The 21523-nt window shown below is 44.2% G+C and overlaps 1 protein-coding gene across 3 annotated transcripts in view; it reads left to right on the forward strand.

The window, feature by feature from the left end:
• The window catches only part of CAMK1D (calcium/calmodulin dependent protein kinase ID), a 221640-nt gene that overhangs the window by 119885 nt on the left and 80232 nt on the right, over window positions 1-21523 (forward strand). For all 3 annotated transcript variants that reach the window (XM_080605573.1, XM_080605574.1, XM_080605572.1), the window contains exon 3: window positions 14261-14335. In XM_080605573.1, coding sequence (XP_080461699.1) covers window positions 14261-14335 — 75 coding nt within the window. The remainder of the gene's footprint in view (window positions 1-14260; window positions 14336-21523) is intronic.

The following is a 21523-nucleotide window of genomic DNA, read 5'->3' on the forward strand; positions in this document are numbered from 1 at the left end:
CTGAGTTGGGTCTCACAGACAGCACAAACAGAAGCACAAGCCTTTGGAAGCCATACGTGACCCTGTGCTGTTACACAGCATGGGTAGCACAAAGACCAGCTGCAGAGCCAATCTCTGCACGCCAGAGAGCCTGACACAGAGCAGGAAGAGCTTTCCACCTTCAGGCAAACTTCTGACAAAGAGCAAATTGATGGGGAGGAGGCAGCTGAAACCAGAGGAGAAAATAAGAGGTGAAAACAAACCCAAAAATCCAAACACAATGGGAAGCACAGAGTAACAATTAAGCTAATGCAAGATTAATTTTAAGTGTTTTAACTATTCCTGCTGAGTGATTAAATGCTCTGAGATTTGACGACTCTGATTATCCACTCAGAAATATATTTATGCCTGTCAAAAGCAAAATGACAACTTAGAAACGGATCCTCACCTTCCCCACCTGTATCTGGTATGGAATTTGGAAAACATAATTCAACAGTCTGTATTAATCCCAGTGACAGCAGTGAATTGTGTGTGAATTAAGCACATGCACAACTGATGTAATGTTAATTGCTCAGCAGATTTTGTACATGGGATTATGACTACGTGGCATTACCAGTACTATAGACATGGTTTTGGGTCACTGAAATCCATTTTACCCCTTGGGGAGCCTCTTTCTCCCTTGTCTTGTGTGTCATGGCTGTCATAGGGAGAAAAAAAAAAAAAAAAGAACATATTTTGGAAATGTGGATTTATGATTCTTTTTTCCTAAATATTTCCAGAGCATTTGTTTAAAATGCTTACCTGTAGCTTGTGCCAGTGTGAAGCCTGAGCATGTTTCCATGCTAACTCCGGCTCCCTTTGAAATGCTCTTAACTTCTTGAACAGATTCCATTGGTTTTACAAGTTTTTATTTTTGGTCCTAGCTCAAAGGTGGATTTTTTAAAAGTGTGAGAACAGTGTTTTCAGTCACACTTCAGAGTTATGTGAGTGGGGAGAAATGTACTTCTTTCCATATGCTTGGTTTGAAGGTCATGATTTCATAATGAAAAATGGTCCAAGTTAGGAGGTTAATGGAAACTCAGAGCTGCAAGCATTAACTCAGCAGGTAGCTTCCTCCTTCTTACAGTCCTATTGAGAACACACAAATGTCCTCCTGTCTGGAGGAAACAATTATTTGCATCAAATATGTTGTTATTTTAAAACCCCATCAGAGCACAGAATAACATAGTAATGCAGTAATGCACAAGTTGAAGTGTAAGTAGGTGGATATAGCAATAAAACAAGGCAAAAAGACTGGGATAGAATGCCTAAACAGAAACAAACGTATCAGGATTTACAATAAATTCTGATATCTAAGTAATTCAAAGTTAAACTGGAAGAGGTATTTCACATGAGGGTGTGAAACGTGAGAAGACATATAATGGACATGGACCTGTGCAATTCTAAGTTTTAAGCTTCGGCATAAATTACAATTGTATAGGAGCATCTGTGCTTGTATTTGTGTTGCATCTGGAAGTGAGAGGTTCTATAAATTTTATTCCAAATCAAGCTCTCAAGAGATCACCAGATTGCAGATTATGAGACCTGTGAGAATATGTACATTGGTCTAGAAATGAACTTCTAACCTCTAAAGTTTGTGATGCTGATCACATCACTGACTACTTTCCTTGCTGTTTTTTCACTTCCTGTGCTATCTATGAACTAATCTATGAACTATCTATGAACTAATATACTTGCAATTTGTAACAAGGCACTGAAGGTACTGAATCTACGTAAAGCTGAGGTAAAAAAGAGGCAGTTTTGATGTCGATTTCACGAAGTGATGTAAACTTAATGCATTGTTTCAATCGAGCACACAATAAGCAGGAGTGAGTGCTATAAAATCACACCCTTTGCTTTGCAGCTCCTTTTTTCTTGTGGGAGAAGCAAGTGAAGGCTGAGTTGGAAAACGCCTTCTTCCCAAACACATGCTCCACCTAGCACCCAGCTGATGCACCCTTGGTGAAGCAAGATTTGTTGTTTTGGGGGTCCTCTAACATCATCCTGACAAGCTCTATTAGCAGACACAATTGACAAAGAACACAATTTAAACGTATTAACTCAGTGTTATTTGTAGTATACAACACAGAGGAGAGGGTGATGTTACTGGAATGCCCTACGTCCATTAGCTACAAGGCTGCATTTACTACCATTTATTTTAGACTTCATCTAATAGCTACCTTTCATTCTAAATACCTTGAATTAATTAGATGTATTGCTTAGGAAAAAATGAGTCACTATGTGTGACTTGTATGTGTGACTTGGCTGCATAAAATATTAGAAATCTATAGCGCTGTAGTTTAGAAGTCAGTTGGTTAGAAAACATTCTCTTAAATGCCATGAAACAACCCACTTTTTCATACTGATTTCTTCTTAGTTGAGTGAATAAAAACAGGAATTGACAAAGATAAATCTGCTGTCGTTATCCTTTGAAATATATTTACGAGCTCTTATTTTCCAGTTATTTTCATTCCCATTTCTGCTTCATCATGGCATGCAAAGAATCAATGGGCAGTGATAAAACCTAGAATAATAGAAGAATAATCCACATGTCATTGCAATATTGTTCTTTAGCCCTGCTGTTCTTACAGTTTGACTTGCCTGTATTTTACAGGAGGTATTTATCGTCTTTTAACATTAATAAACATTAGTAATGTCATAAACAGTAGTTTATGACATTAATATTCTGCTTGTTGCTGTCTGAAGCACTGGCATTGTTAACATCCATGTTCTTGAGCAGGATAGTACTGCAGTGACATATTAAAAAAAAAAAAATCATCTGCAGTGATTATTAGGTTTTAAATCCATGGAAAGAGGCCTGGCTTCCAGCCCTTTAGTGCTTATATTACCCTAGCAATCATTTGCAGATATATTTTAAAAATATTTAGCTATCTGAAGATTCTTGGGAATAAGTTTGAAAGTGCTTTGATGCGTAGTTACTGTAGGAAGTTACTTGCATCATAAGGTGACTAATAATCTCTAAAAGTCTGGTCCTTGACTACTAAGTGGGTGTTTTTGGAAATTTACTTCCATGCTATGGGCAAAAGAAGGAACTGCAAATTCAAGTACTCTTTATTGGGCAGGTGGCTGCAAGTATAGACCTAGCTTCTGGTTTAACCTCCTCTGCTACCTCCCCAACGGCACACTGGGGACATGTGAACCCAGGTTTCTCTCCACTAAAAATAGAAACCTACACATGGGGTCCCGGTACGCCACAACAAGACAAGTAGCAAGAATAAATGAACTTCAACACTATTTAATTTTTAATTAGACCCCTTTTTATCATATCCTTTGTAAAAATGGGGAGATTAACTTTTGCAGCCCTATTCTCACCTGGTTAAAAACCAATTAGCTGTCATACACAAGCCAAATGTATCCTTATTAGCAAGAATTTGTGCTAATTACTTTGTTATGGTTAAGTGACTTTTCTGCCACTTGGTGCGTCAAGTTCAGGTCGACTTCGGACTCTACAGTGGTGTTGCCAAGATCTGAATCCAGCCAAATGAGATTTCCAGCAGTCTTGCCTGATTAAATATTTCAAGATTTGGCCTGGCTGAATTATGCCATGATTAATTCTCCCCGTTGGGTTTTGGAAAACGCTCTGGGAATTTTCTTTCTTTTCCATCCCTCTGCTTCTTTCCTGAAGATGGCGTGCAAAACAAGCCCAATAGCAGTCGAAGACTTATTTTTGCCTCCGCTATCTGAGAAGATTCAAAATAAATCAAGCTTGAACATCAGTATCCTTCACTTAGTTTTAAAATGGCAGGCACAGTTACAGAGGACTGTGCTTTCCTCTGTCATTGCGTGCTGTGCAGAGCGGTGGCTCTGGGATAGTCAGGAGTCCCACAGCTTTCACACCGGTGGCAGGAGACACAAATCTGCCCTGGAATTTGGCTTTCTCTACACCATGATTGAGGACAGTAGCTCATAATGAACACAGAGCGCTGTGATCGTCCTCTGAGATCAATCCCCCGCTGTGCAGAGCTTTCCTACTTACTCTCTTATGGTATAGGGTGTATATGACTCACCCGAGGGCTATTGGCACTTCCCACAGGCAACTGGGGGAGCAGCCTTCTGTGTAGGAGTGTCCTAATACAGTGATGATGAAACGTGGAAACCTGCCTAGCCTCTTACTTATCCTTCTGTCTTTCTAAATAAATAAAATAAATTGGCTTCCCAGTAGCTCAGTGGAGAGGAGGGGGGTTTCTGGCAGGTTTCTTCTGATGGGTTTGTCATGTGGCTCATCACTGCAGACCGAGCGTTTGAGTCAGACCAGTACTGAGATGCCAGCTAGGGATTGCACAGGAGAATTGAGAGAGCTGGGCTGTCCATCGTGGTCTGCAGGACAGAAATATGCAAGACTGGGACTCGAAAGCACACATGCTGGGAGAAGCAGAGCAATTACTATCCACCCTGCGCCCACAGACACTCCCACCACTTTTGGAGAGCATTCATGTTTCTCACTGTGGGATACAACTGCAGCTGGGCAAATCTGATGGCATTGACCCCTAGCATGGCAGCGAGGAACTGTAATGGGCTTTAATTATCACACACACACTCACACTGATGGGATTCAATAGAGGCTTGTGATTTACCAGGCTGCCCAGCAACAATTTGTGATAGCCCCATCTGCAGCGCTGAGCATGCAAGGGGCTCATCAAGCTCACTGGGAGGCAAAAAAGTTTATGCTCAGAATGCCATGTGTGCTTGGTTACCTGTTTGCTTTTCAGCTTTGCATGTGGAAAAAATGTGATTGTCCTCTGAGTACATAAGTGATCCTCATTTTTGTGCCATTTCTTGTCCTTACCATCAGCAGTATGGGTCCACCTCAGCCGTATGTACTGGCTTTTAGGACAAACCAATAACTAAAGATCCTGTGCAAGCCACTGCTTTGAGTCCCAGCTGTGTTACCTGGGTGAAAGTTACATTTATTTCCCATATGGTGGAATGAAATACTCAGTTTTGTTCCACCTCTCAGTCCCATGCTCCTCCAAACAGGCAGTTTTCCATGTTTCTGTGTAACTTCTGCGTGTGGGTGGTATAACATTCACCCTTCATTAGTATGTATTCAAACCAATGAAGGAGATAATAGTAGGCAACAACATCCCCGTGTCTGTGTCAAATGGACATTTCACGGATGGCAGAACTTTCTCTTCAGAAGTGTAGTATCTGCTGTCAGGTTGCAGATACCACCGAATGTATGTGTACATGCTGCACTCATCCGAGAACCAGGAGGCTATGAAAAGAGCATTATACTCGTTTATTCACCCCTTCATTTGCTGTAAAGTAAATAAGAGCTTCAAATTTGGTGAGGCAAGGTACTGGGATAACCATCCTCCCCAGGAGTGTCAGCCTTTAGGGCAGTGTTTTTCATGGGTTTTGCAAACCAAGCCTCTTTTTTTTTTTTTTTTTTTTGTTAATTTTTCATTTGCATGAAACCTCGTCAGAGCGAACCACCTCAGCCCAGGAGCTGCTCACCACTTTTAATGGCATGTAGCTCCCACCTCTCCTGGGCAAGGGAGTGGGAACCCGCTATAATTACTGGCTGCACATGTAAACCCACACTCCTCCACGCTGGAAAAACAGTGCCGCTGCCAACAACTAAAAGATGGTTCGCTGCTTTTGGCTGAGATAAATCCCTGCAGCCACTACTTTTATCTTTTTCACCTTTAATGATTAATTCATCATTAATATTTGTTTTGATGTGTTTCGAATTAAACAGTCTGGAGGTTTTTTGCTCAAGCTTTGCAAGCCTTTCTGAGTGCTGCCAATTGTGAGCCAGTGCTTGGAAACCCTCATTCCGATGGTTTGGTCTGCTTCTCGTGGAAATTGGGGATATTCCTGCAATCAGGGATGGCACTTACGTAGGGATATCCCTGCTGGCTTATAAGCAGGTGCAGGTCCTATTGTAGGAGTCCAAGCATGTTAGAAGGTTATTTGGTCCTAGTCTTCCTTCTAGAGCTGTGAGTTACTGCAATACAAGACCCAGAACTTGAATTTTGGTTTCTTTAAAGGCTACTGAGCAGCCTTCACATGAAAACACTCGAGACGAGCACTTATTTTCATATCTAAAATAAGCAGCTGGACACAGGTTTGGTACCTAAGTCTGGGTGTGCAGTCCAAGAAACCCTCACTTTTAGTCTCAAAGTGCCTACACTCGTTTGATGTTTGTATGGGATTACAGTCAACATCAGTGCCTAGTGAAAACCCATGTGTCTGTGCCGGGGATGTTCAGCCTTTGTCTGAGCTTTGTTATGATCTGGAGATGAGGCAGAACAGGGCATAACCTCAGCCTGTGTCCCAGGGAGGCAGCAAAGCCTGTGGGCTCACTCCTTGCATGCTTAATGCACACAGCAGCACAACAGCTGGAGCCAGCTACTTCTTCAGAAACTGTCAGGATACTGCCTTCAGCATCCCTTTGGCATCGTGCCTGGTGGCTGGAAAGTGCCACCAGAATGAAAATACACATGCTGTGTGGCTGAGGAGGTTCATCCAGCTCTCTCCCCTCCCTAGGAGGGAAACAAGCTATTTTTTAAGATGAGCAAAATTCCCCCTTTTTTCAAGCTGCACTGCAGAGCAGAGTAGTAAAGGAAGGATGCCTCCATGCAGGCTGCTCATCAGCAAGTGCCCCTGGCAGTGAAGAAGCCAGACCAGTTTCTGCTCACAAGATCTGGAGAAATTAGGAATGAAAAGAAGGATTACATGGTTCAGGAGTACAAGACGAGGTAGAGCACAAAACAGAAATGGTGAGGTGTACGTGGGTAGGTCTTGTCACAGCCAGTTAGTGCTACAGCTGCTGAACTACAAAACTTAAGTTTCCAGCTGTGAAACGTCTCCAAGTTGACATCACAGTGAAATGCCAAAGAATATATTGTGAATAAAGTACATAAGGCTGGCATTGGTGCTAGAAGAAGCGCAGTGCTGGGGAAGGAAGGCCATTGAAATGGTTGGAAAGATTTATGGATCTTCACCCTTGAGGAGGAACGGGAGATCACGAAGGTGATGGGTAGGATCTGAAAGATGAAACGGAGAAGAACTTATATAAGCACGTGATGGAGTCTTCTGCCACATCCCCACCTTTTCCCCTTCTGGGCAGTTTGTGATACCCCCAGGCAAGCCCTGGAGAAGGCAGCTCCATGGATAGCAGAAACACTCAGCACCATACTGGGACACACCTGCTCGAGACAAATCCCATCCCAGCTCATTTATTTACATACAGCAAATTACTTCTCAAACTGAAGTGCTAAATCAAAAAAACAACTAAACCAGAAAAAAATAAATAAATGGAAAATCATTGCCATCTTCTAAGGTTAATAGGAGAGGGCCTTTTGGTGGGCATTTGTCTTCTGAATTTTGGCTGCCCCTGCTTTCTTTCAATGCCTGCTATGGGCTGCTTGCCACTGGCTACCAGTACTGGGGCTGAGGGAAGATAAATGAACTGATTCATCCCACCACGTTGGCCTTTGAGTCCCATCTTCCAAGGCATCCAGGGTCTTTCTCTCACTGCAAGTTTTCCAAAGCAGGCAGTACGACAATATTTCCTATCCACTCCAGTTAACATCACAGAAACACAGAGATCTTAAAGATGCTAGAGAAAATATTAATTTCCGTCCCATGTTGTGAACAGTCTGTGGTTTGCAGACCACATGTGACCTCAAAGTTCAACTCTTTTGCCTTCCAACCACAGAGGGTTAGCTATTCTGCCATATGGGGACTGAACCATCTGGCTTTGAGCTGGAATTAGCTCTCCCTTGCCCAGTCGATAGATCCAGCAAGGCAAGGTGGGCAGTATGGGTGGGAACAAAAGGTTTTGCAGTGGAAGGAGATCAGAGGAGGTCAAAAATGCCATCTGGACATGAGACATGGTTAGCAATATTTCTATCTTTCTGCTCACAGATAGAGTTCCCTTTTATTTTAAATGCAAGGGAGTATTCAACACTGAATTCAATACTGAATCCAGTAATGCTCCTCCAGATATTTGTGATAAGAAAATTAAGGGTATAACTTGAAAAAAAAAAAAAAACCAACAAAAAAAAACAAAGCAAGACAAAACAAAAACAACAACAACAAAAAAAACAGCTAAGTGCAGTAGGGGAGAAAAGCAGGTGTTTTGGTTTTGTAAACTCTGTAGAGCCACTTTTGCTAAGAACAACAGACATCTGCCTGGTTTTGTTCACACCTCTGCTCTGTGTCTAGTGGAGGGTTCTCTAAGTTTCCCATTATTTGCATGTGTGTTTGTCAGTGAGAGCGAGGTAGACCACTGAACTGAGATGCTGGAGACCACAGCCCCTTCAATAGCCACAGAACCCATCACCGGTGCAGAGCCACGTGCACGTTGGCTGTTTGAGGGGGAAAGAGCTGCTATAAAGTCACTTTTTATAAGATACCAGGGAATCCGTGGAGGAAAGAGACCTGATAAATATCAGCTGTGTGAAGAAGCCTGGACTGGAGCTTTCATTTCTTCTTTTCACACCAGAAAATCCACGTGGGAGGGAAACCTGGACGATGGGAGAAGTGTCAAGCCGAGCTCTGCTCATGCAAATAACAGTGAAGCTATATGGGGAATATCCATCTGCAAAATACCCACCCTGGAGGATGCTTGGGGACCGTGGGATAAGAAAGGGAGGGGACAGAGTTGGTGGTGTGGCTCCTTCCATCATTCATGTCCAGTTGATTTTCAAAGATCCAAGTTATAGGAGACCTCGCGTGGAGAGGAGGCACCACAAATCCCACCGCTCTCTCTCAGAGCAGAAATTGTGATTTAAACACTTCCCTTGGCCAAGGGGTGAATTCTCCAAACCTGTAGCCCCATGCTGCTGGCAAAACCCCTTGCGGGGCATAGGTGGAAATAACTGATTATTCATTTGCAAAGACATTTGGTTACCCATAGATACAAATCCTTACAGACTCGGGCTTTGTTAGTTTGGGCTTTTGCAAAATTATTTGTGCTTTCTTGTGGCATTTCATCCCTGACACGTGCTGTTCGTGGAGGTGCAGCATTAAATGTCATGTCTTGAGAATGTAACACTCTGACTCAAAAAGAGTTGTTACATGGGAAACCTGCCCTACTTAAACAGCTCTCATGTTTGCCCAAGGTTTATGTACAGTATTCTTCTAACTGATCCTCGTTTTCAATGTTAAATATGATAGATGTTAATATAAGTGATTCAATCACAGTTTGTAGCATGCCTTTGCAGCTAGGAGATTTAACGTGCTCTCCTGCCAGCTTGGCAGCCAAAGGAACAGCAAAATCTGGGTCCTCGGCTTTCATCTGTGCTGCCCCTCTAATTAATGATCCGCAGCAATATGCAACCGCTTTTCTTTCATCTGCTTGGTCTCTGGGATGGTTGGGAGCCAGCAGAGGTGCACGGGAAGCTCAGTCATTAAAGGATTTAGCTTCCTTTATTGTACATCAACTTCCATATATCAATCCTTTGCTTAATAGCAACCTCCAGCTAAAGCCTGCAGAGTATTTTTTTTTTTTTTTTGGTGAACGTTGAAGTGAGCTTTACCTGTTGGGGCTCGTTCTGGTCCTGTGGCACTTCTGCCCTTCTGGTAGCAGTGAGCGGGACGTGGTAGCTCTGTGCTGTCCAGTACTGAGGGTGGATTTTGGCATCACTGGGGCTCCTCGCCATGTACTCATCATTACGATGCCGCAGCACACCCAGCTCATCCAAATGCCACTCCTGGTCAAGTCAGGTCTTGTTTTATGGGCAGATTTCAGAGGAAGACGTTTCTGCATTTCAGCAGCACTGGGTGCTGTAGCAGTCAGGGAAAAATGACATGACCCCAAACACCCTTGCGCAACGACTCCACAGCAAGCAAAGGGGACCGGTCGGTGCTTGGTGCTCTGCAGCAGATCAAACGCTCTCCCGTCAGCCCTTGTTTGCACAGCTGCCATGCTCGGAAAAGCCACCTGAAGCCCTTGGTTGCTCTGTTCAGTTCATTCCTCTAAGTCCTAGCTAGCAATTAGATCATTGGATCATATATGCTATAGTTTCTTATATTCAATCTCTAAATACGTATATTAGATTGTTAGATTATTAGATTCAATTATTATCTATGCATTAGATTATTTATATTTTTATTAGATTTTTATATTCCATCTAATCTACAGTTTATAGTTCATGCATGTTGTATTGCTCAGGTACAGCACTGCCCCTGTTTGCTCGTGTTGCTGACACCTCCGTAGAAGCACATGAGCAGAATCACAGACTGGAAAGGCCAGAGGGAAAATCCTATGATTTTATTCAGTTGCATCTGCATCGTGCCTTGTGGCTCGTGTCTGCCTGCACAGCTTTCAAACCAGTGCTGCTCTGAATCTGATGAATCCATAATTTCTTTTTCTAGGTTTTTACTAGGATTGATCACTCGTATTTTTTTCTATACTTAAATTTCCCTGATTCTCACTTCCAGTTATTTTTTCCCCTTCTTTGTCCCCTGTACTCCAGCAGGTCCTGGGTCTTGTAGCTGAATCTCATGGGAGGTGGCACCTTCCCTTTGCGTCAAACACAGGGGGATTTTGGGGGACACAGTAGGGTGTAGGAGATGGAAGCAGTGTCTGGGATTTGCCAGGAAGGAGGGAGAGCAGCCAGAAAAACATCAAGTGTGACAAAGTGGAGGTTGAAAGAGTGATAAGGGAGATTTCCTCAGCTGGATGTTTCCTTGTTTGCAACAATTTATATAAACTGATCTAAAATGCTTTATCCAAGCCCAGGTTTTGATGTTTGCTTTGGGGGCATTGTCAGCACAGTGCTCCTCCAGGAGAGGGAACTGGAATAATAAGGCTTTGGGTGATCTGCTTCGTCCTCCCATCAGACTGCAGAAAACCCTTTTAGCTTTTCTGCACGCTTCCTTTCCTCTGCAAAGTGAGAACAGCACCTTTGAAAAGAAAAACCCCCAGCAGGTGCTGAGGAGCTTGGGTAGCTGGGCGAGTACTTCTGCTAAGAGAGGTCACCATGGGGCTGCACGGAGGCATTCTGAGGGTTAGCAGCATGAATCCCCGAACCTCTGAGATTCACTTGGTGCTTCTAAAAGGGGATAAAAGCAGAGTTAGTAAGCCATCCCCAAATCCCTCCTGATCTGTGACCATCAAGAAGCTGCCGCTGCATGGTGCTTTCCTCGGTTCTCGATTTACCCAAGCATCTGTGCAAGCCAGGAGCATCCGTCCCCATTCCCCGTGTGTCTGGTGCTGCTGAGGAGGGCCTCACACCTTCCCTGCTCCCCTCCGTGCTTTGCAGGGTGGACAAAATGCGGCGTCAGTAACGCACCCGATCCCACAAATCCCGAGGTGGTGTCGTAAAGAACGGTGTCGAGCCAGGGAGGCTTCATTATTTTGTAGCAGGGCTCTAGGCGATTGCTGTCCCGTGTTTTAGAGCAAGGAAAGGGGTGCACGAACTTGTGCAGACTGAGCAAAGAGCAGCAGCGGCTGCTGCTGGCTGCAGTGACCTCTGCTGGGAAGCACACAGCTGCTCGGCTTCACTGGCCCGACCTGCAGCTGGGTCTTACCCGTAGGCTTCTGCCCGAGCTAGCTCCATTGATTATCCCTATTTTCTAATTTTGAATTCCATTTTCCCTTAAATAGCATATCGTTCGGGATTCCCTCTGAGTATGGAAATGTTGTGCGAGCCAAGCGACGTGCGCTTTGGCAGGAATATTAAGCACTGCGTAACGCCGAGGTGAAGGCCCTGCTGATCATGGGGAGGCTGAGGCAAAGCAGAAATAAATGCCTCTGACCGTCACAGAGAGCCCCTCCAGTGCCAATGGTCGATGGGGTGGCTGTTGTGCATGGCTGTGATGCCCCAGGATATCTTCTTCCAAATATCCTCATACCTACAGGGTGACTCCTTTTATTCTTTGGGGGTGATTCAGCTTCTGCTGCCTTCTTTCCCTTTCTTCTTGGGTCTTCTATCCCCTGTCTCTCTCCTTCATTCTGCTTTCGTTTCTCTCCCTGAGTCTTTCACCGAGGAATCGCTTTAAAGCTGAGCAAGTGCATCCGCCTTCAGACAGTGCAGCAGCACGGGGCCCATTTGCTTTGCAAATGAGGAAAGGGAGAAGGTCTTGTGGCAGCCCTCAGCCTGCAGCGCTGTGTGTCTGATGGGCTCCTCTCTGCCCTCTGCCACCCCAACTGCTCGTCTTTGTGGGTGCTCCCCCCCCCGTCACCCATGGGCGTGCAACCTCTAGGTGTTGCTGGCAGCTGCCTCACAGGGCTTGGGTTGAGTTTGGAGAACCTCCGAGGTTCCCAAAATAAAAAGGAGGCTCTCGAAATAGAAAATAAAAATAGAAATGCAAAGCGTTTGATTTGCCACACGTATATAGAAAGGCATTAATATATGTGTGCGGTAAAAATGTGCTGCAGACTATGTTGGAGGCTTTAAACAGCTATCACTACTGATATTAAAACTACCTTCTCTGTCATGATGGTATCAGGTACACAGACGATCACACGCCTGTGTGTGTGCATAAAGGAAAATGAATAAACATACATAAGAGTTTCCATTAAAAGTGAATATTTGCTGGAAATGCCTTTTGGGAACTAAGAGTGCCTTCAGCTCACTGAAACAAAGCAAAACTGTCCTTGCCCTACTTGCAACCCTTAAGGGACTGTACAAAGCCAAGCGGGTGGTCTGTTGGTTTCCTGCTGTCAATAAGAAGAACTTGATTTGTGATGCAGTCTACCAGGAAATTTTGCTAAAATATCACAGGATTTTCCCGATATTTAAGCGAAGTGAAGAGCCTACTCACGTATTTGTTGCTCTGACATCCTGTAGCGTATTGTATTTAGGCTCACTTGTTGTTGATGTTAAATTTCCTGTACATGGAGGTCCTTATATGAACGCAGCTTTTGATGACTGATTGTGGGCATAAATTCAGGTCAGTCGTGATCTTTCTGGTGAATTCAGAGGAAATTGGATTAGTCTCTGTTCTTACGGGAAAGACCCTGCCAGGCGCAGAGGACCTTCTGCTCTCAGCATCATCACACAGACTTTGGGATGATTGGGAGTGCTGAGGACGAGGTCTTGACACATAATTAAGCTTTTTAATTAATCTTCTTGAACCTTGAGACATGTAGAGAGTTCTGCATTTGCTGATAACGCACTTTTACCTTCTTTCTGAGCATGTCCGTATGTTTAATAAGCAGACTGTGCATGGCATTTCCCAGATTTGTCTTGCTCTTAAAACAATTGTCTGTAATTGGTGTAATTAATATTCTGCTCCTGGAGTTGTACTGGTTGTCTCTTTAGGGCTTGCACAAGTTAAATGCATCCTTTGGAAATTGTTTGTTAAGTATTTAAGGAGCAAACCCAGAGAGGCTTTGCTCTGAGTAGTTAATTATATGTATGTTTAGAGAGATGATTTTTCTCTTTAAAGATAGCACTTTGACAAACCAGAGGTCCTTGAGGCTTGGTGGGAATGATCCATGCCCTTCGCCCACCTGCTGGGCTGTATTTCAAACCTGGTTTCCTTTAGAAGTGAGGTTTATGTCATCGCACGATCTGCCTGTGCATGTCCCTGGTGAGAAGTGTCAGCGGAGGCTCAGCCCTAGGAGACATCAGAAAATCCACGTGGCAGATCACCAAACTCAGTCACTTTTCAGAAATTCTGTGTTTATGTAACTGCATTCAGAGGGAGAAGAAAGCAGCTCTATGGAGACTAAAGCAATTCTTGGGGGTGATGATTTGAAGGATTTCTTGTTCCATGTCATGAGGGTGTAGAAAACCCGCCTTTGGACAGAAAGCACGCGGTGCTTAATAACACTGCAGGGAAATTTGGGCATGCAGACTGGTTGTGACATCAGAGTGGGCCAAATTCAGTGGGAAGGGGCATGGGGCTGTTGTATGGCCTCTGTACACATGCTCCAGCTTCTGCATGGGGGCAAATCCCTCCAGCCCACACTCTGCCTCCATCCTCTTGTACCCAGCTTTGCCACTGTTTGGAAACTTCAACCTCCAAGCAACCATCTCCATTCATCTGACACGGGGTCTTTAGACCTCTAATGTCCCAAATACCTTACCATTGAACATTTTGACCTCGCAGCAGATTGAGGGAATTTTCTGTGAGTAATAACAGAATTCTGGGCTGTAAAGCACTTGTCACTGTTTATTTTGGTCAAGATCCTATTTTATGGTGCTGATTGGAGCACTGGCAAGTAGTGTCTAACTAAAAGTAGCCTTCTGTTTTGCAGCCCCTTTTAAAAAATCTCTATTTCATCTTTTACTTACTCGTATTATGTTTTTTTCAGGATCAAGCATGAAAATATAGTTGCCCTGGAAGACATCTATGAGAGCCCAAACCATTTATACCTGGTCATGCAATTGTAAGTACTGAACTTAATCAAGTTTCTGTGGCAAAATTGCCAACTCTTCTTGTTCACATTTTGTTCTTTAGCTCAAAAGATGAGATAAGTGAGAAGTATCTGTCTTGTGTGCTGCTGTCTGCAAAATCTCTGGCTGGTGATTAAAATAAGCCTTCAGGTGTGATGGGCTGTATTGTCGCAAAACTGGGAGCTGAGGTGTCTTGTGAATGGTCTTGCAGAAATTAAATCAGAGTAAACAGGGGATCCCTACGGGATCAGAACTGGCCCCATGTACATGGAATTGCCACACATGGTTTAGTCCTCTGGTGACTCAACAGATACATGGTCTGTCCTGAGCAAGAACTAACCCAAGATGCCACTTGTGCATGGTGGTAGATTTGCAAGAAAGCTTGTCTCAGCAGCAGGACCATCTCATAGCATGTTCCTTGACATGTGTCTCTCACCAGAGTCCCTCTTGTTCCCCATTTTCCCCCCACGTTCTAAGAAGAACAGGACCCCATCAGGTACGTGATGTGTTGTGGCTGACCTAGCCCTCCTGTCATATCCACTTGGTGGGGAGGAGGGAAGTGATGCTCATGCTTTTTTTTTTTTTTTTTTCTTTCTCAAATCAATTACAAAATATGACAGGAAGTTAAATTTCATCTTAACATCTCGCCTCTCTCTTCCTCAATGACGAGGTCACCTGAAACAAGAGCAGAGCAGATATAGGGCAGAGGGATAAAGTGCATCAGTGAAGAGCCAGGTGTGCTATAGGGGAGCTTGGAGCATCTGACAGAGGCAGCTCTGGAGTTAAATACCCTGCAGCAAGCTGTTGGGGACCAGATTTCATTAGTAGCTATCCTGCTGGCAGTGTGGGAGAAATAGTGCCCTACACATTTTTAGTTTGTGTTTGTAGTCCTACGTTTCTGCCCAAAATGCTGCAAAACAATTTGCACAGGCACGTCAGTGTTATGCAAATTCCAGCACGCCAGCTGGATTGTGGGAAGTACCAGTTTCAAGACCAGCTGATTTACAAATCCTTATTTGTGTTTCGGTAATTACTCCTAGTTATTATTAACTTGCTTAATGTAGAGTAACCCTCACTTTTCCAAATTTCTTATGTCCATATCATTGGCTTATCTAAGATGTAGGGCTGTAATTGTAGGTAACACTGAATATGTTAGTATAAACAGAAAGGAATAGAATAGTTCAGCTGGAAGGGACCTTCAGAGATCACCTCGTCCAACTGCCTGACCACCTTAGGGCTAACCAAAAATTAAAGAGTATCATGGAGGGCATTATCCAGATGCCTCTTGACCACTGACAGGCACAGGGCGTCAGCCACCTCGTTAGGAAGCCTGTGCCAGTGTGTGACCGCCCTCACATTAAAGAATTTTTTCCTAATGTCCAGGCTGAAACTGCCCCAGTGCAGATTTATGTCATTCCCATGTGTTCCCATGTGCATTGCTGGTGACCAGGGACAAACTACTTGCTCCCAATTCAACATTTAGCTAGGAAACTATTCCTCCAGTCATAGCTGTGTTTGTAAACCCAGACAAATTATTATTTCCCAAGGACCAAGCATTTAGCTGTTGTAAAGAGACATGGTTTCACCAAAGAGCATGGTGGTGGGACGTCTGGCTGAAGTCAGCAGCTGGGAACCCATCTGGAGAGCTCAGGGCTGTGGCTCCTTCTTCAGCTGGAACGAAGAATCAAAATTTTGGGAACATTTTGTTTGAATTTGGGCACATATCTGAGCGTGACCAAGTGACAGCAATGTAAACTCCCACTCATGCAGAGCTTGTGTGATGAAACTCGTACGTGTTGTGCACTTATTCAGCCTCAGCTATGGGGTAAAACATACTAGCTTAAGATTCTTTTATTAATGACAGTTAATACTGTGTCAGGTTGTTTTTAGCCCTACTCACTGCTGCAAATCAAGACAAGGCTGCGTTGGCCTGTGTTCTGCACAGGCTATATCCTATGAATAATCTTCTGCACTCTTTCCGAAAAGGGTTGTGCAGTGCCAAGGTGGAGAGGATGAGAGCATGGTCATCCTCATCACTGTGGGCATCACATCAAGGATGGTGCAACCTCTGCACCCCCCTTCTGTTCCGGGTTTCCATCAATAGCTGGGATTTGGGGCTGCATCTCTGCAAAGTTCAGAAGACTCAGAATCAATTCTGCATGCCTCCTTTCCCGGTTTCCATCAGGGAGAAGGCATGTATGAATAATCTCTTGTTTCCAAGGTAACACCAACTTGTTGATACAATAGCTCCGAAGCATTGCATGGCATGAGGTATCTATTTGTTTACATCTCTGCCCTATTTATTATTAGATTCCTTGTGGGATTTTTAGCTTCTGATTTTTTTTGTATAATTCTCGTAATCGAGGCAACGGTTATGAACTTTTAAAACTGGGGTTTGGTGTGAAGTAGAAGTGGTTGTGATCAAGCAGGTTCCTGGAAGCCCCATTAAGGTAAAAATAATAGGGGGTAAAATTAGGACCAAAGATCTGTATCATGGGCAGAGCAGATCTCAAATCCACGTGCCCTTCTCCGTGACTCACTGCTTTCTAAGCGGGCACTTACTCACAATTGCCAAAGGAGATTTTCTGTTGCACGGGCAGCATTTTCATCACCAGCCTTCAGAGCACTCCTTGCAGTTTTGGGGAAAATCCACGTTTACAGCCCCTGAGCATCTCATAGCTCACCGTGGGAGAAGGCTGTTGGAAGCACTCCATACCCCTGTGTATGTTTACCCTCTGTACATCTGCTATTACTTGAAAGCTGTGCTTGTTAGCCAGCCATCCTAAAGGATAAGTATTGCACCTTGTTTGCTCTGTCAAAGATATGGGCAGGCACAGGTGGCAGTGTCTGTGCTGGAGCTCGTAGGAAAGGAGGTGAAGAGGCGGCTGTCTGCGTCTACTTGATGCTTGATTTATTCCTGCAAGTCCCTCTGGGAGCTGTTCCCAGGGTTAGGTAGCTGTTGGTGAATGTCCTGTGTGTTTCCTGGCATGTTCTTGTGGAAATCTCATCTCCAGCTTCGGTTTCAAGCCCTTACTTTTACATACTTTTTATACAAGCCATCATAAAACTGTTTTGTCCCAGCCCTGTTACTGCAAGGTAGAGACCAGCTCAGGGATCTCCAGATCAGACAGCTCAGATTTTCACGTGCTGTCTCCAGGCATTTTCCTGTTTCTTAGAAATGGCTGGGCCATTATTCCTTCTTTTATTTACCTCAAATGCAGGATACCTCAATCCAAGAACAAAGACAAACACCAAAATACTCTGAAGTTTTCATTCGTTCTGGATGCTGGGTGAGATTTCCCCAGAGGATATCAGGGAAGACGGGAAAATAAAGTAATTTCAGAAATAAAAGCTCTATTGAACTATGTCTTGACATGACAGTAAACTTTGTTAGTGAGCAATTGCAGGTTGCTACTGGATCCACGTGGTAAGAATTACCCCACCTGTATTCTAAACTCTCTGCCTCGCTTCATCTTGCCAGTATAAGGAAATTTCCTGTTGTGGTCAGTATTGTTACATGCTAACATTTCATTGGCATAAACGGTCTCTTTGGATATTGACGATTCATCCTCTGCATGATGGAAAGCCATGCGTAAACACGGATTTACATAAACACACATTTTCCGTCTAAGTGCTATGGGACCGTCTGGATGCGCTGTTTCAGAAGGTGCTGCCCGCGCAGGTCAGAACAGATCCCCAAAGCTCGGCTCTGACTTCATCCATATTGTTTGACTGCATCAGGGCGTGAAGCAGCAAAGTTTGGTCTCCTGAAGGTCTGTGTGCGCCCTCCATTGGGCATGGGCCACGCATGAGTCCCCTCCGTGCCTCCACGGAGATGCGTTGCTCACGGCCACGGCCAAGGGGCTGGAGATGTTGCCTCTCCAAAAGGATATGGGCCACGTTAAAAATCAATGGAGATGCTCTCCTTGCTCTCCTTTATTCAGCCATTTGTTTAAAATGTGTAAGAACGTAATATTTTTGGTATCTCCAATCTTCTGATGAAGTTGAAGTTTGCCCGATGGGTCAGAAGTCAGTAGGGTTGACAAAATGAGATGGACAGACATCAACAACATGTGCCTCACTTCCTTTGGCAAACTGGCTAAAAAAAAGGTCTAACAGGCACCTCCAAAGCTTCTGGCATTCACCTGGCCTGTCCTTAAAAACCTCCAGTCACACCGTCCCCAGGGAATTAACACCGCTGCTTAATGCTGATGGGTATGGAGCTTTCCCTAATTACTACATCTTCCGGGCTGCGATTTAAACTTGTGCTGGAAGTCTTATTTCTCTAATTCCTTCTGAAGGTAACAAGGCTGTTCAAATGGCTAAAGGTTACTCTAGCAGGCCCTGCACATAGCTAGGTAAAGTACTGATTGAATCTCAACACCTACCTTGGAGTTTCTCTGCACTTTTTTCACACCAAGCATAGTGCCAAATTCAGAGAAGTTTCCAATACCAGGGGCTCAGGGCATGCTCCGGTGAAGCTCTGCAACATCGGAGCTAAGTTTTGCTATGTTTCAGAAGGACATGGGGGTTTCTAGCAGCACTAATGTCTCAGAGCTGAGAAGAAAGGGAGGCAGGTGCATGGTTCAGGGTCTGGTTTGAGATCTTCGGGATCCTGAGAAGCAAAAGCTCCATCAGTGGGCTCCTTCAACCCAAGAGTGACCTTCTCTGTAGAAGGGCTGTTTTACCCAGATCCTGTCAGTCTGTGTTCCTGATTCCCAAAGAAGCTGGAGGATTTCCCCCAAATGAGGTTGTCTGAGGCCATGTTGTCACTGCTCAGGGCAAGTTTTTATGGAGAGCAGCCTGCTGCAGCTGACCCCGAAATGCTTCTCCCCACCTCTGCAAAAAACAACCCAAACTGAGCTTAATATCCTGACCTGAGGGGTTTTCCAGCTTGACATCTTAATTCTGCTGAATTATTCAGATTTCCAGCACAGAAAAGCCAAGGTGATGGGGGCTCCCCCAGAGCTCATACACAGAGAGCCCAGTCTTTTGCAGGCCCAGGGTTTCGGTGCTCCATTTCTGCTGTTTATCAGCTTTCCCCTGCCACACGTAAGCTTGTTATAACCCTGCAAGAGAGGTATCTTAGACAGGCATGCACCTACCTGCAGTACAATCTACAGAAGTTTTTATTATTACTGGAACCTACAGCGCTTGTGATTTTGCTTTCCACCTGTATGCTTTGCAAATAAGCTTGCAAGGCAAGTGGAGTGCTAAGCTGTGATTAAGTGCTGAATTCCCTTTGTTTTTTTTTTGAAAGCCAAATGCCTGAGCACACTCCAAGAGCAGCAGAGCATGGACAGGCTTTGCAAGTGACATTTCAATGAAAATATTCAGCCTCCAAGAAAAACAACAGACAATTGAGGGAAGTGCCTTGTTTGCCAGGTTCCTTAAGGAGCCTAGCAAGGACGCGCTGTGTTACAAAACAGGGACACTCACGCCAAGCCGCTATCACATCAGGATGCTAATTAAAGCAAAACATAGATCTGCTGCACCGCATTCCTTAGATGGGATTTATTCCGTACTTGTTTTTTGTGCCCATAAAGCACTTTGTAAAAGACAGAAGGAAATATCCCTTCATTCACAATGGGACTTATATGAACAAGAAAAGCCAGCTGAGTTCTTTAGCAGCAGAAAATACTTATGTCCAAGCAGCTGAGAAAAGCCCCTCACATAACTGCTTTCTGCGGATGGTGTATATATTATCATTATTAATAATTATAGTAATGGCAACAGGAGAAACAACTCCAGAAGTGAACAACTCTGGAGCTGATTGACTGGGGGATTCACTTGGTTTTGTGGGATAGGATGGGTTATTTCCAATACTCCTGGCTCATACGAGGCATTTCAAATTAATGCCTGGTACCCACTGAAAATGCACTGGGTCTATGTTGAAAGGATTGCATCCATGCTTCTGGCACCTCATCATGCTGCACGGGAATAAGATGATAAATTTATGTGGCAGTTGGCTCTCAGAGGGTTTATTGACTAGCACACTTTATGGAGGGGCCAGGGAAAGACCTGCTCTCAGTTCCTGGTCAAACAAATGTTCACAAATTTTACTTTTTTAAAAATTAATTATTTATTTATTTTTGAGCAAATGTTGCCTATGAACTACAGCCTGAGGAAGGCTGGTGCACATTTGGGCACACCAGGAAGGAGACTTCAAGTTGCCAAGTGAGCTTTGCTTGGATTTTGACAAGGCTGAGCAGAGCTTTAGGGGCTCTAGTTAGAAAGACTTCGTTTTGACACAGTTTGTGGGAAGAAGCATCAATGATGTGGGCAAAAAAGCCTTTGGGAGTCGGCAGTGGAACAAGAAACGGTACTAGCTCTGTCCTGTGGTTGAGAAAAAGCCTTTTGGTGTTTCTATGGACCAGAGTTTTTTGAACAAGGGATAGGATGCTGCACAAGGAACAGCCTTCCAAGGATGGATCCAGCTGGTGAACACAGAAAATGAAGTGGGACAGCAGCAACAGGGTTGAGTATGTGTGGCACGACTGGGAGAACCAGGCATGACTGTGGGAGAAGTGCTCAGAAAAATGAAGCCTAGGCTCATCACAGCCTTCGATATGGACATATTGCAAGTGTGCACCCAGACTGCAGAGCTGGGATGTTAGACTCTGAACTCTTCCTCACTGCTTGGGCATGTACAACACAGGCTTTGTTTTCAGACTGTTTCTAGTGCTTAATGCAGTCAGAGCATGGGCTATCAGTATAGCTCAAAAAAGGTATGTTTAAAAAAAAAGCATGCCTTATCAAGGTCTTCAAAGACTTATTGACTGAATAACACAGGTCACCCTGTTGCAAGGTTAAGGGAATTAATCTCACTGTGCTTCAGTACTTTCCCACAAGAGCTTTGCAAGTTCTGAGCAATTCATAAACTGACCCCTGGCATCATGCCCCTGGGAAATGGGTGGTAGTTATTAATCCAGCATCAAGTTCACATTTTTTAATTTTGGGAGACGAGATTATTACATCAGTTGAGTTACGCTGATAAGTGCTCAATAGGAAGGACTGTATCTCCTTTTCCAGTGGTTGAGGGGTTATAAGCAGACCAGGAAAGATTAATGTCAAGGCAGAGATCAGGGCATGAACAGATTTGTTGGTAACAGATAGACCACAGAGTGATCTCCAAGATAAATTCTAGACACCTGCAATTGCCAGGATTGGATATGGTCCTA

Source organism: Anser brachyrhynchus (genome assembly GCF_964034855.1).
Source record: "Anser brachyrhynchus genome assembly, chromosome: 1".
NCBI classification, from domain to species: Eukaryota; Metazoa; Chordata; class Aves; order Anseriformes; family Anatidae; genus Anser; species Anser brachyrhynchus.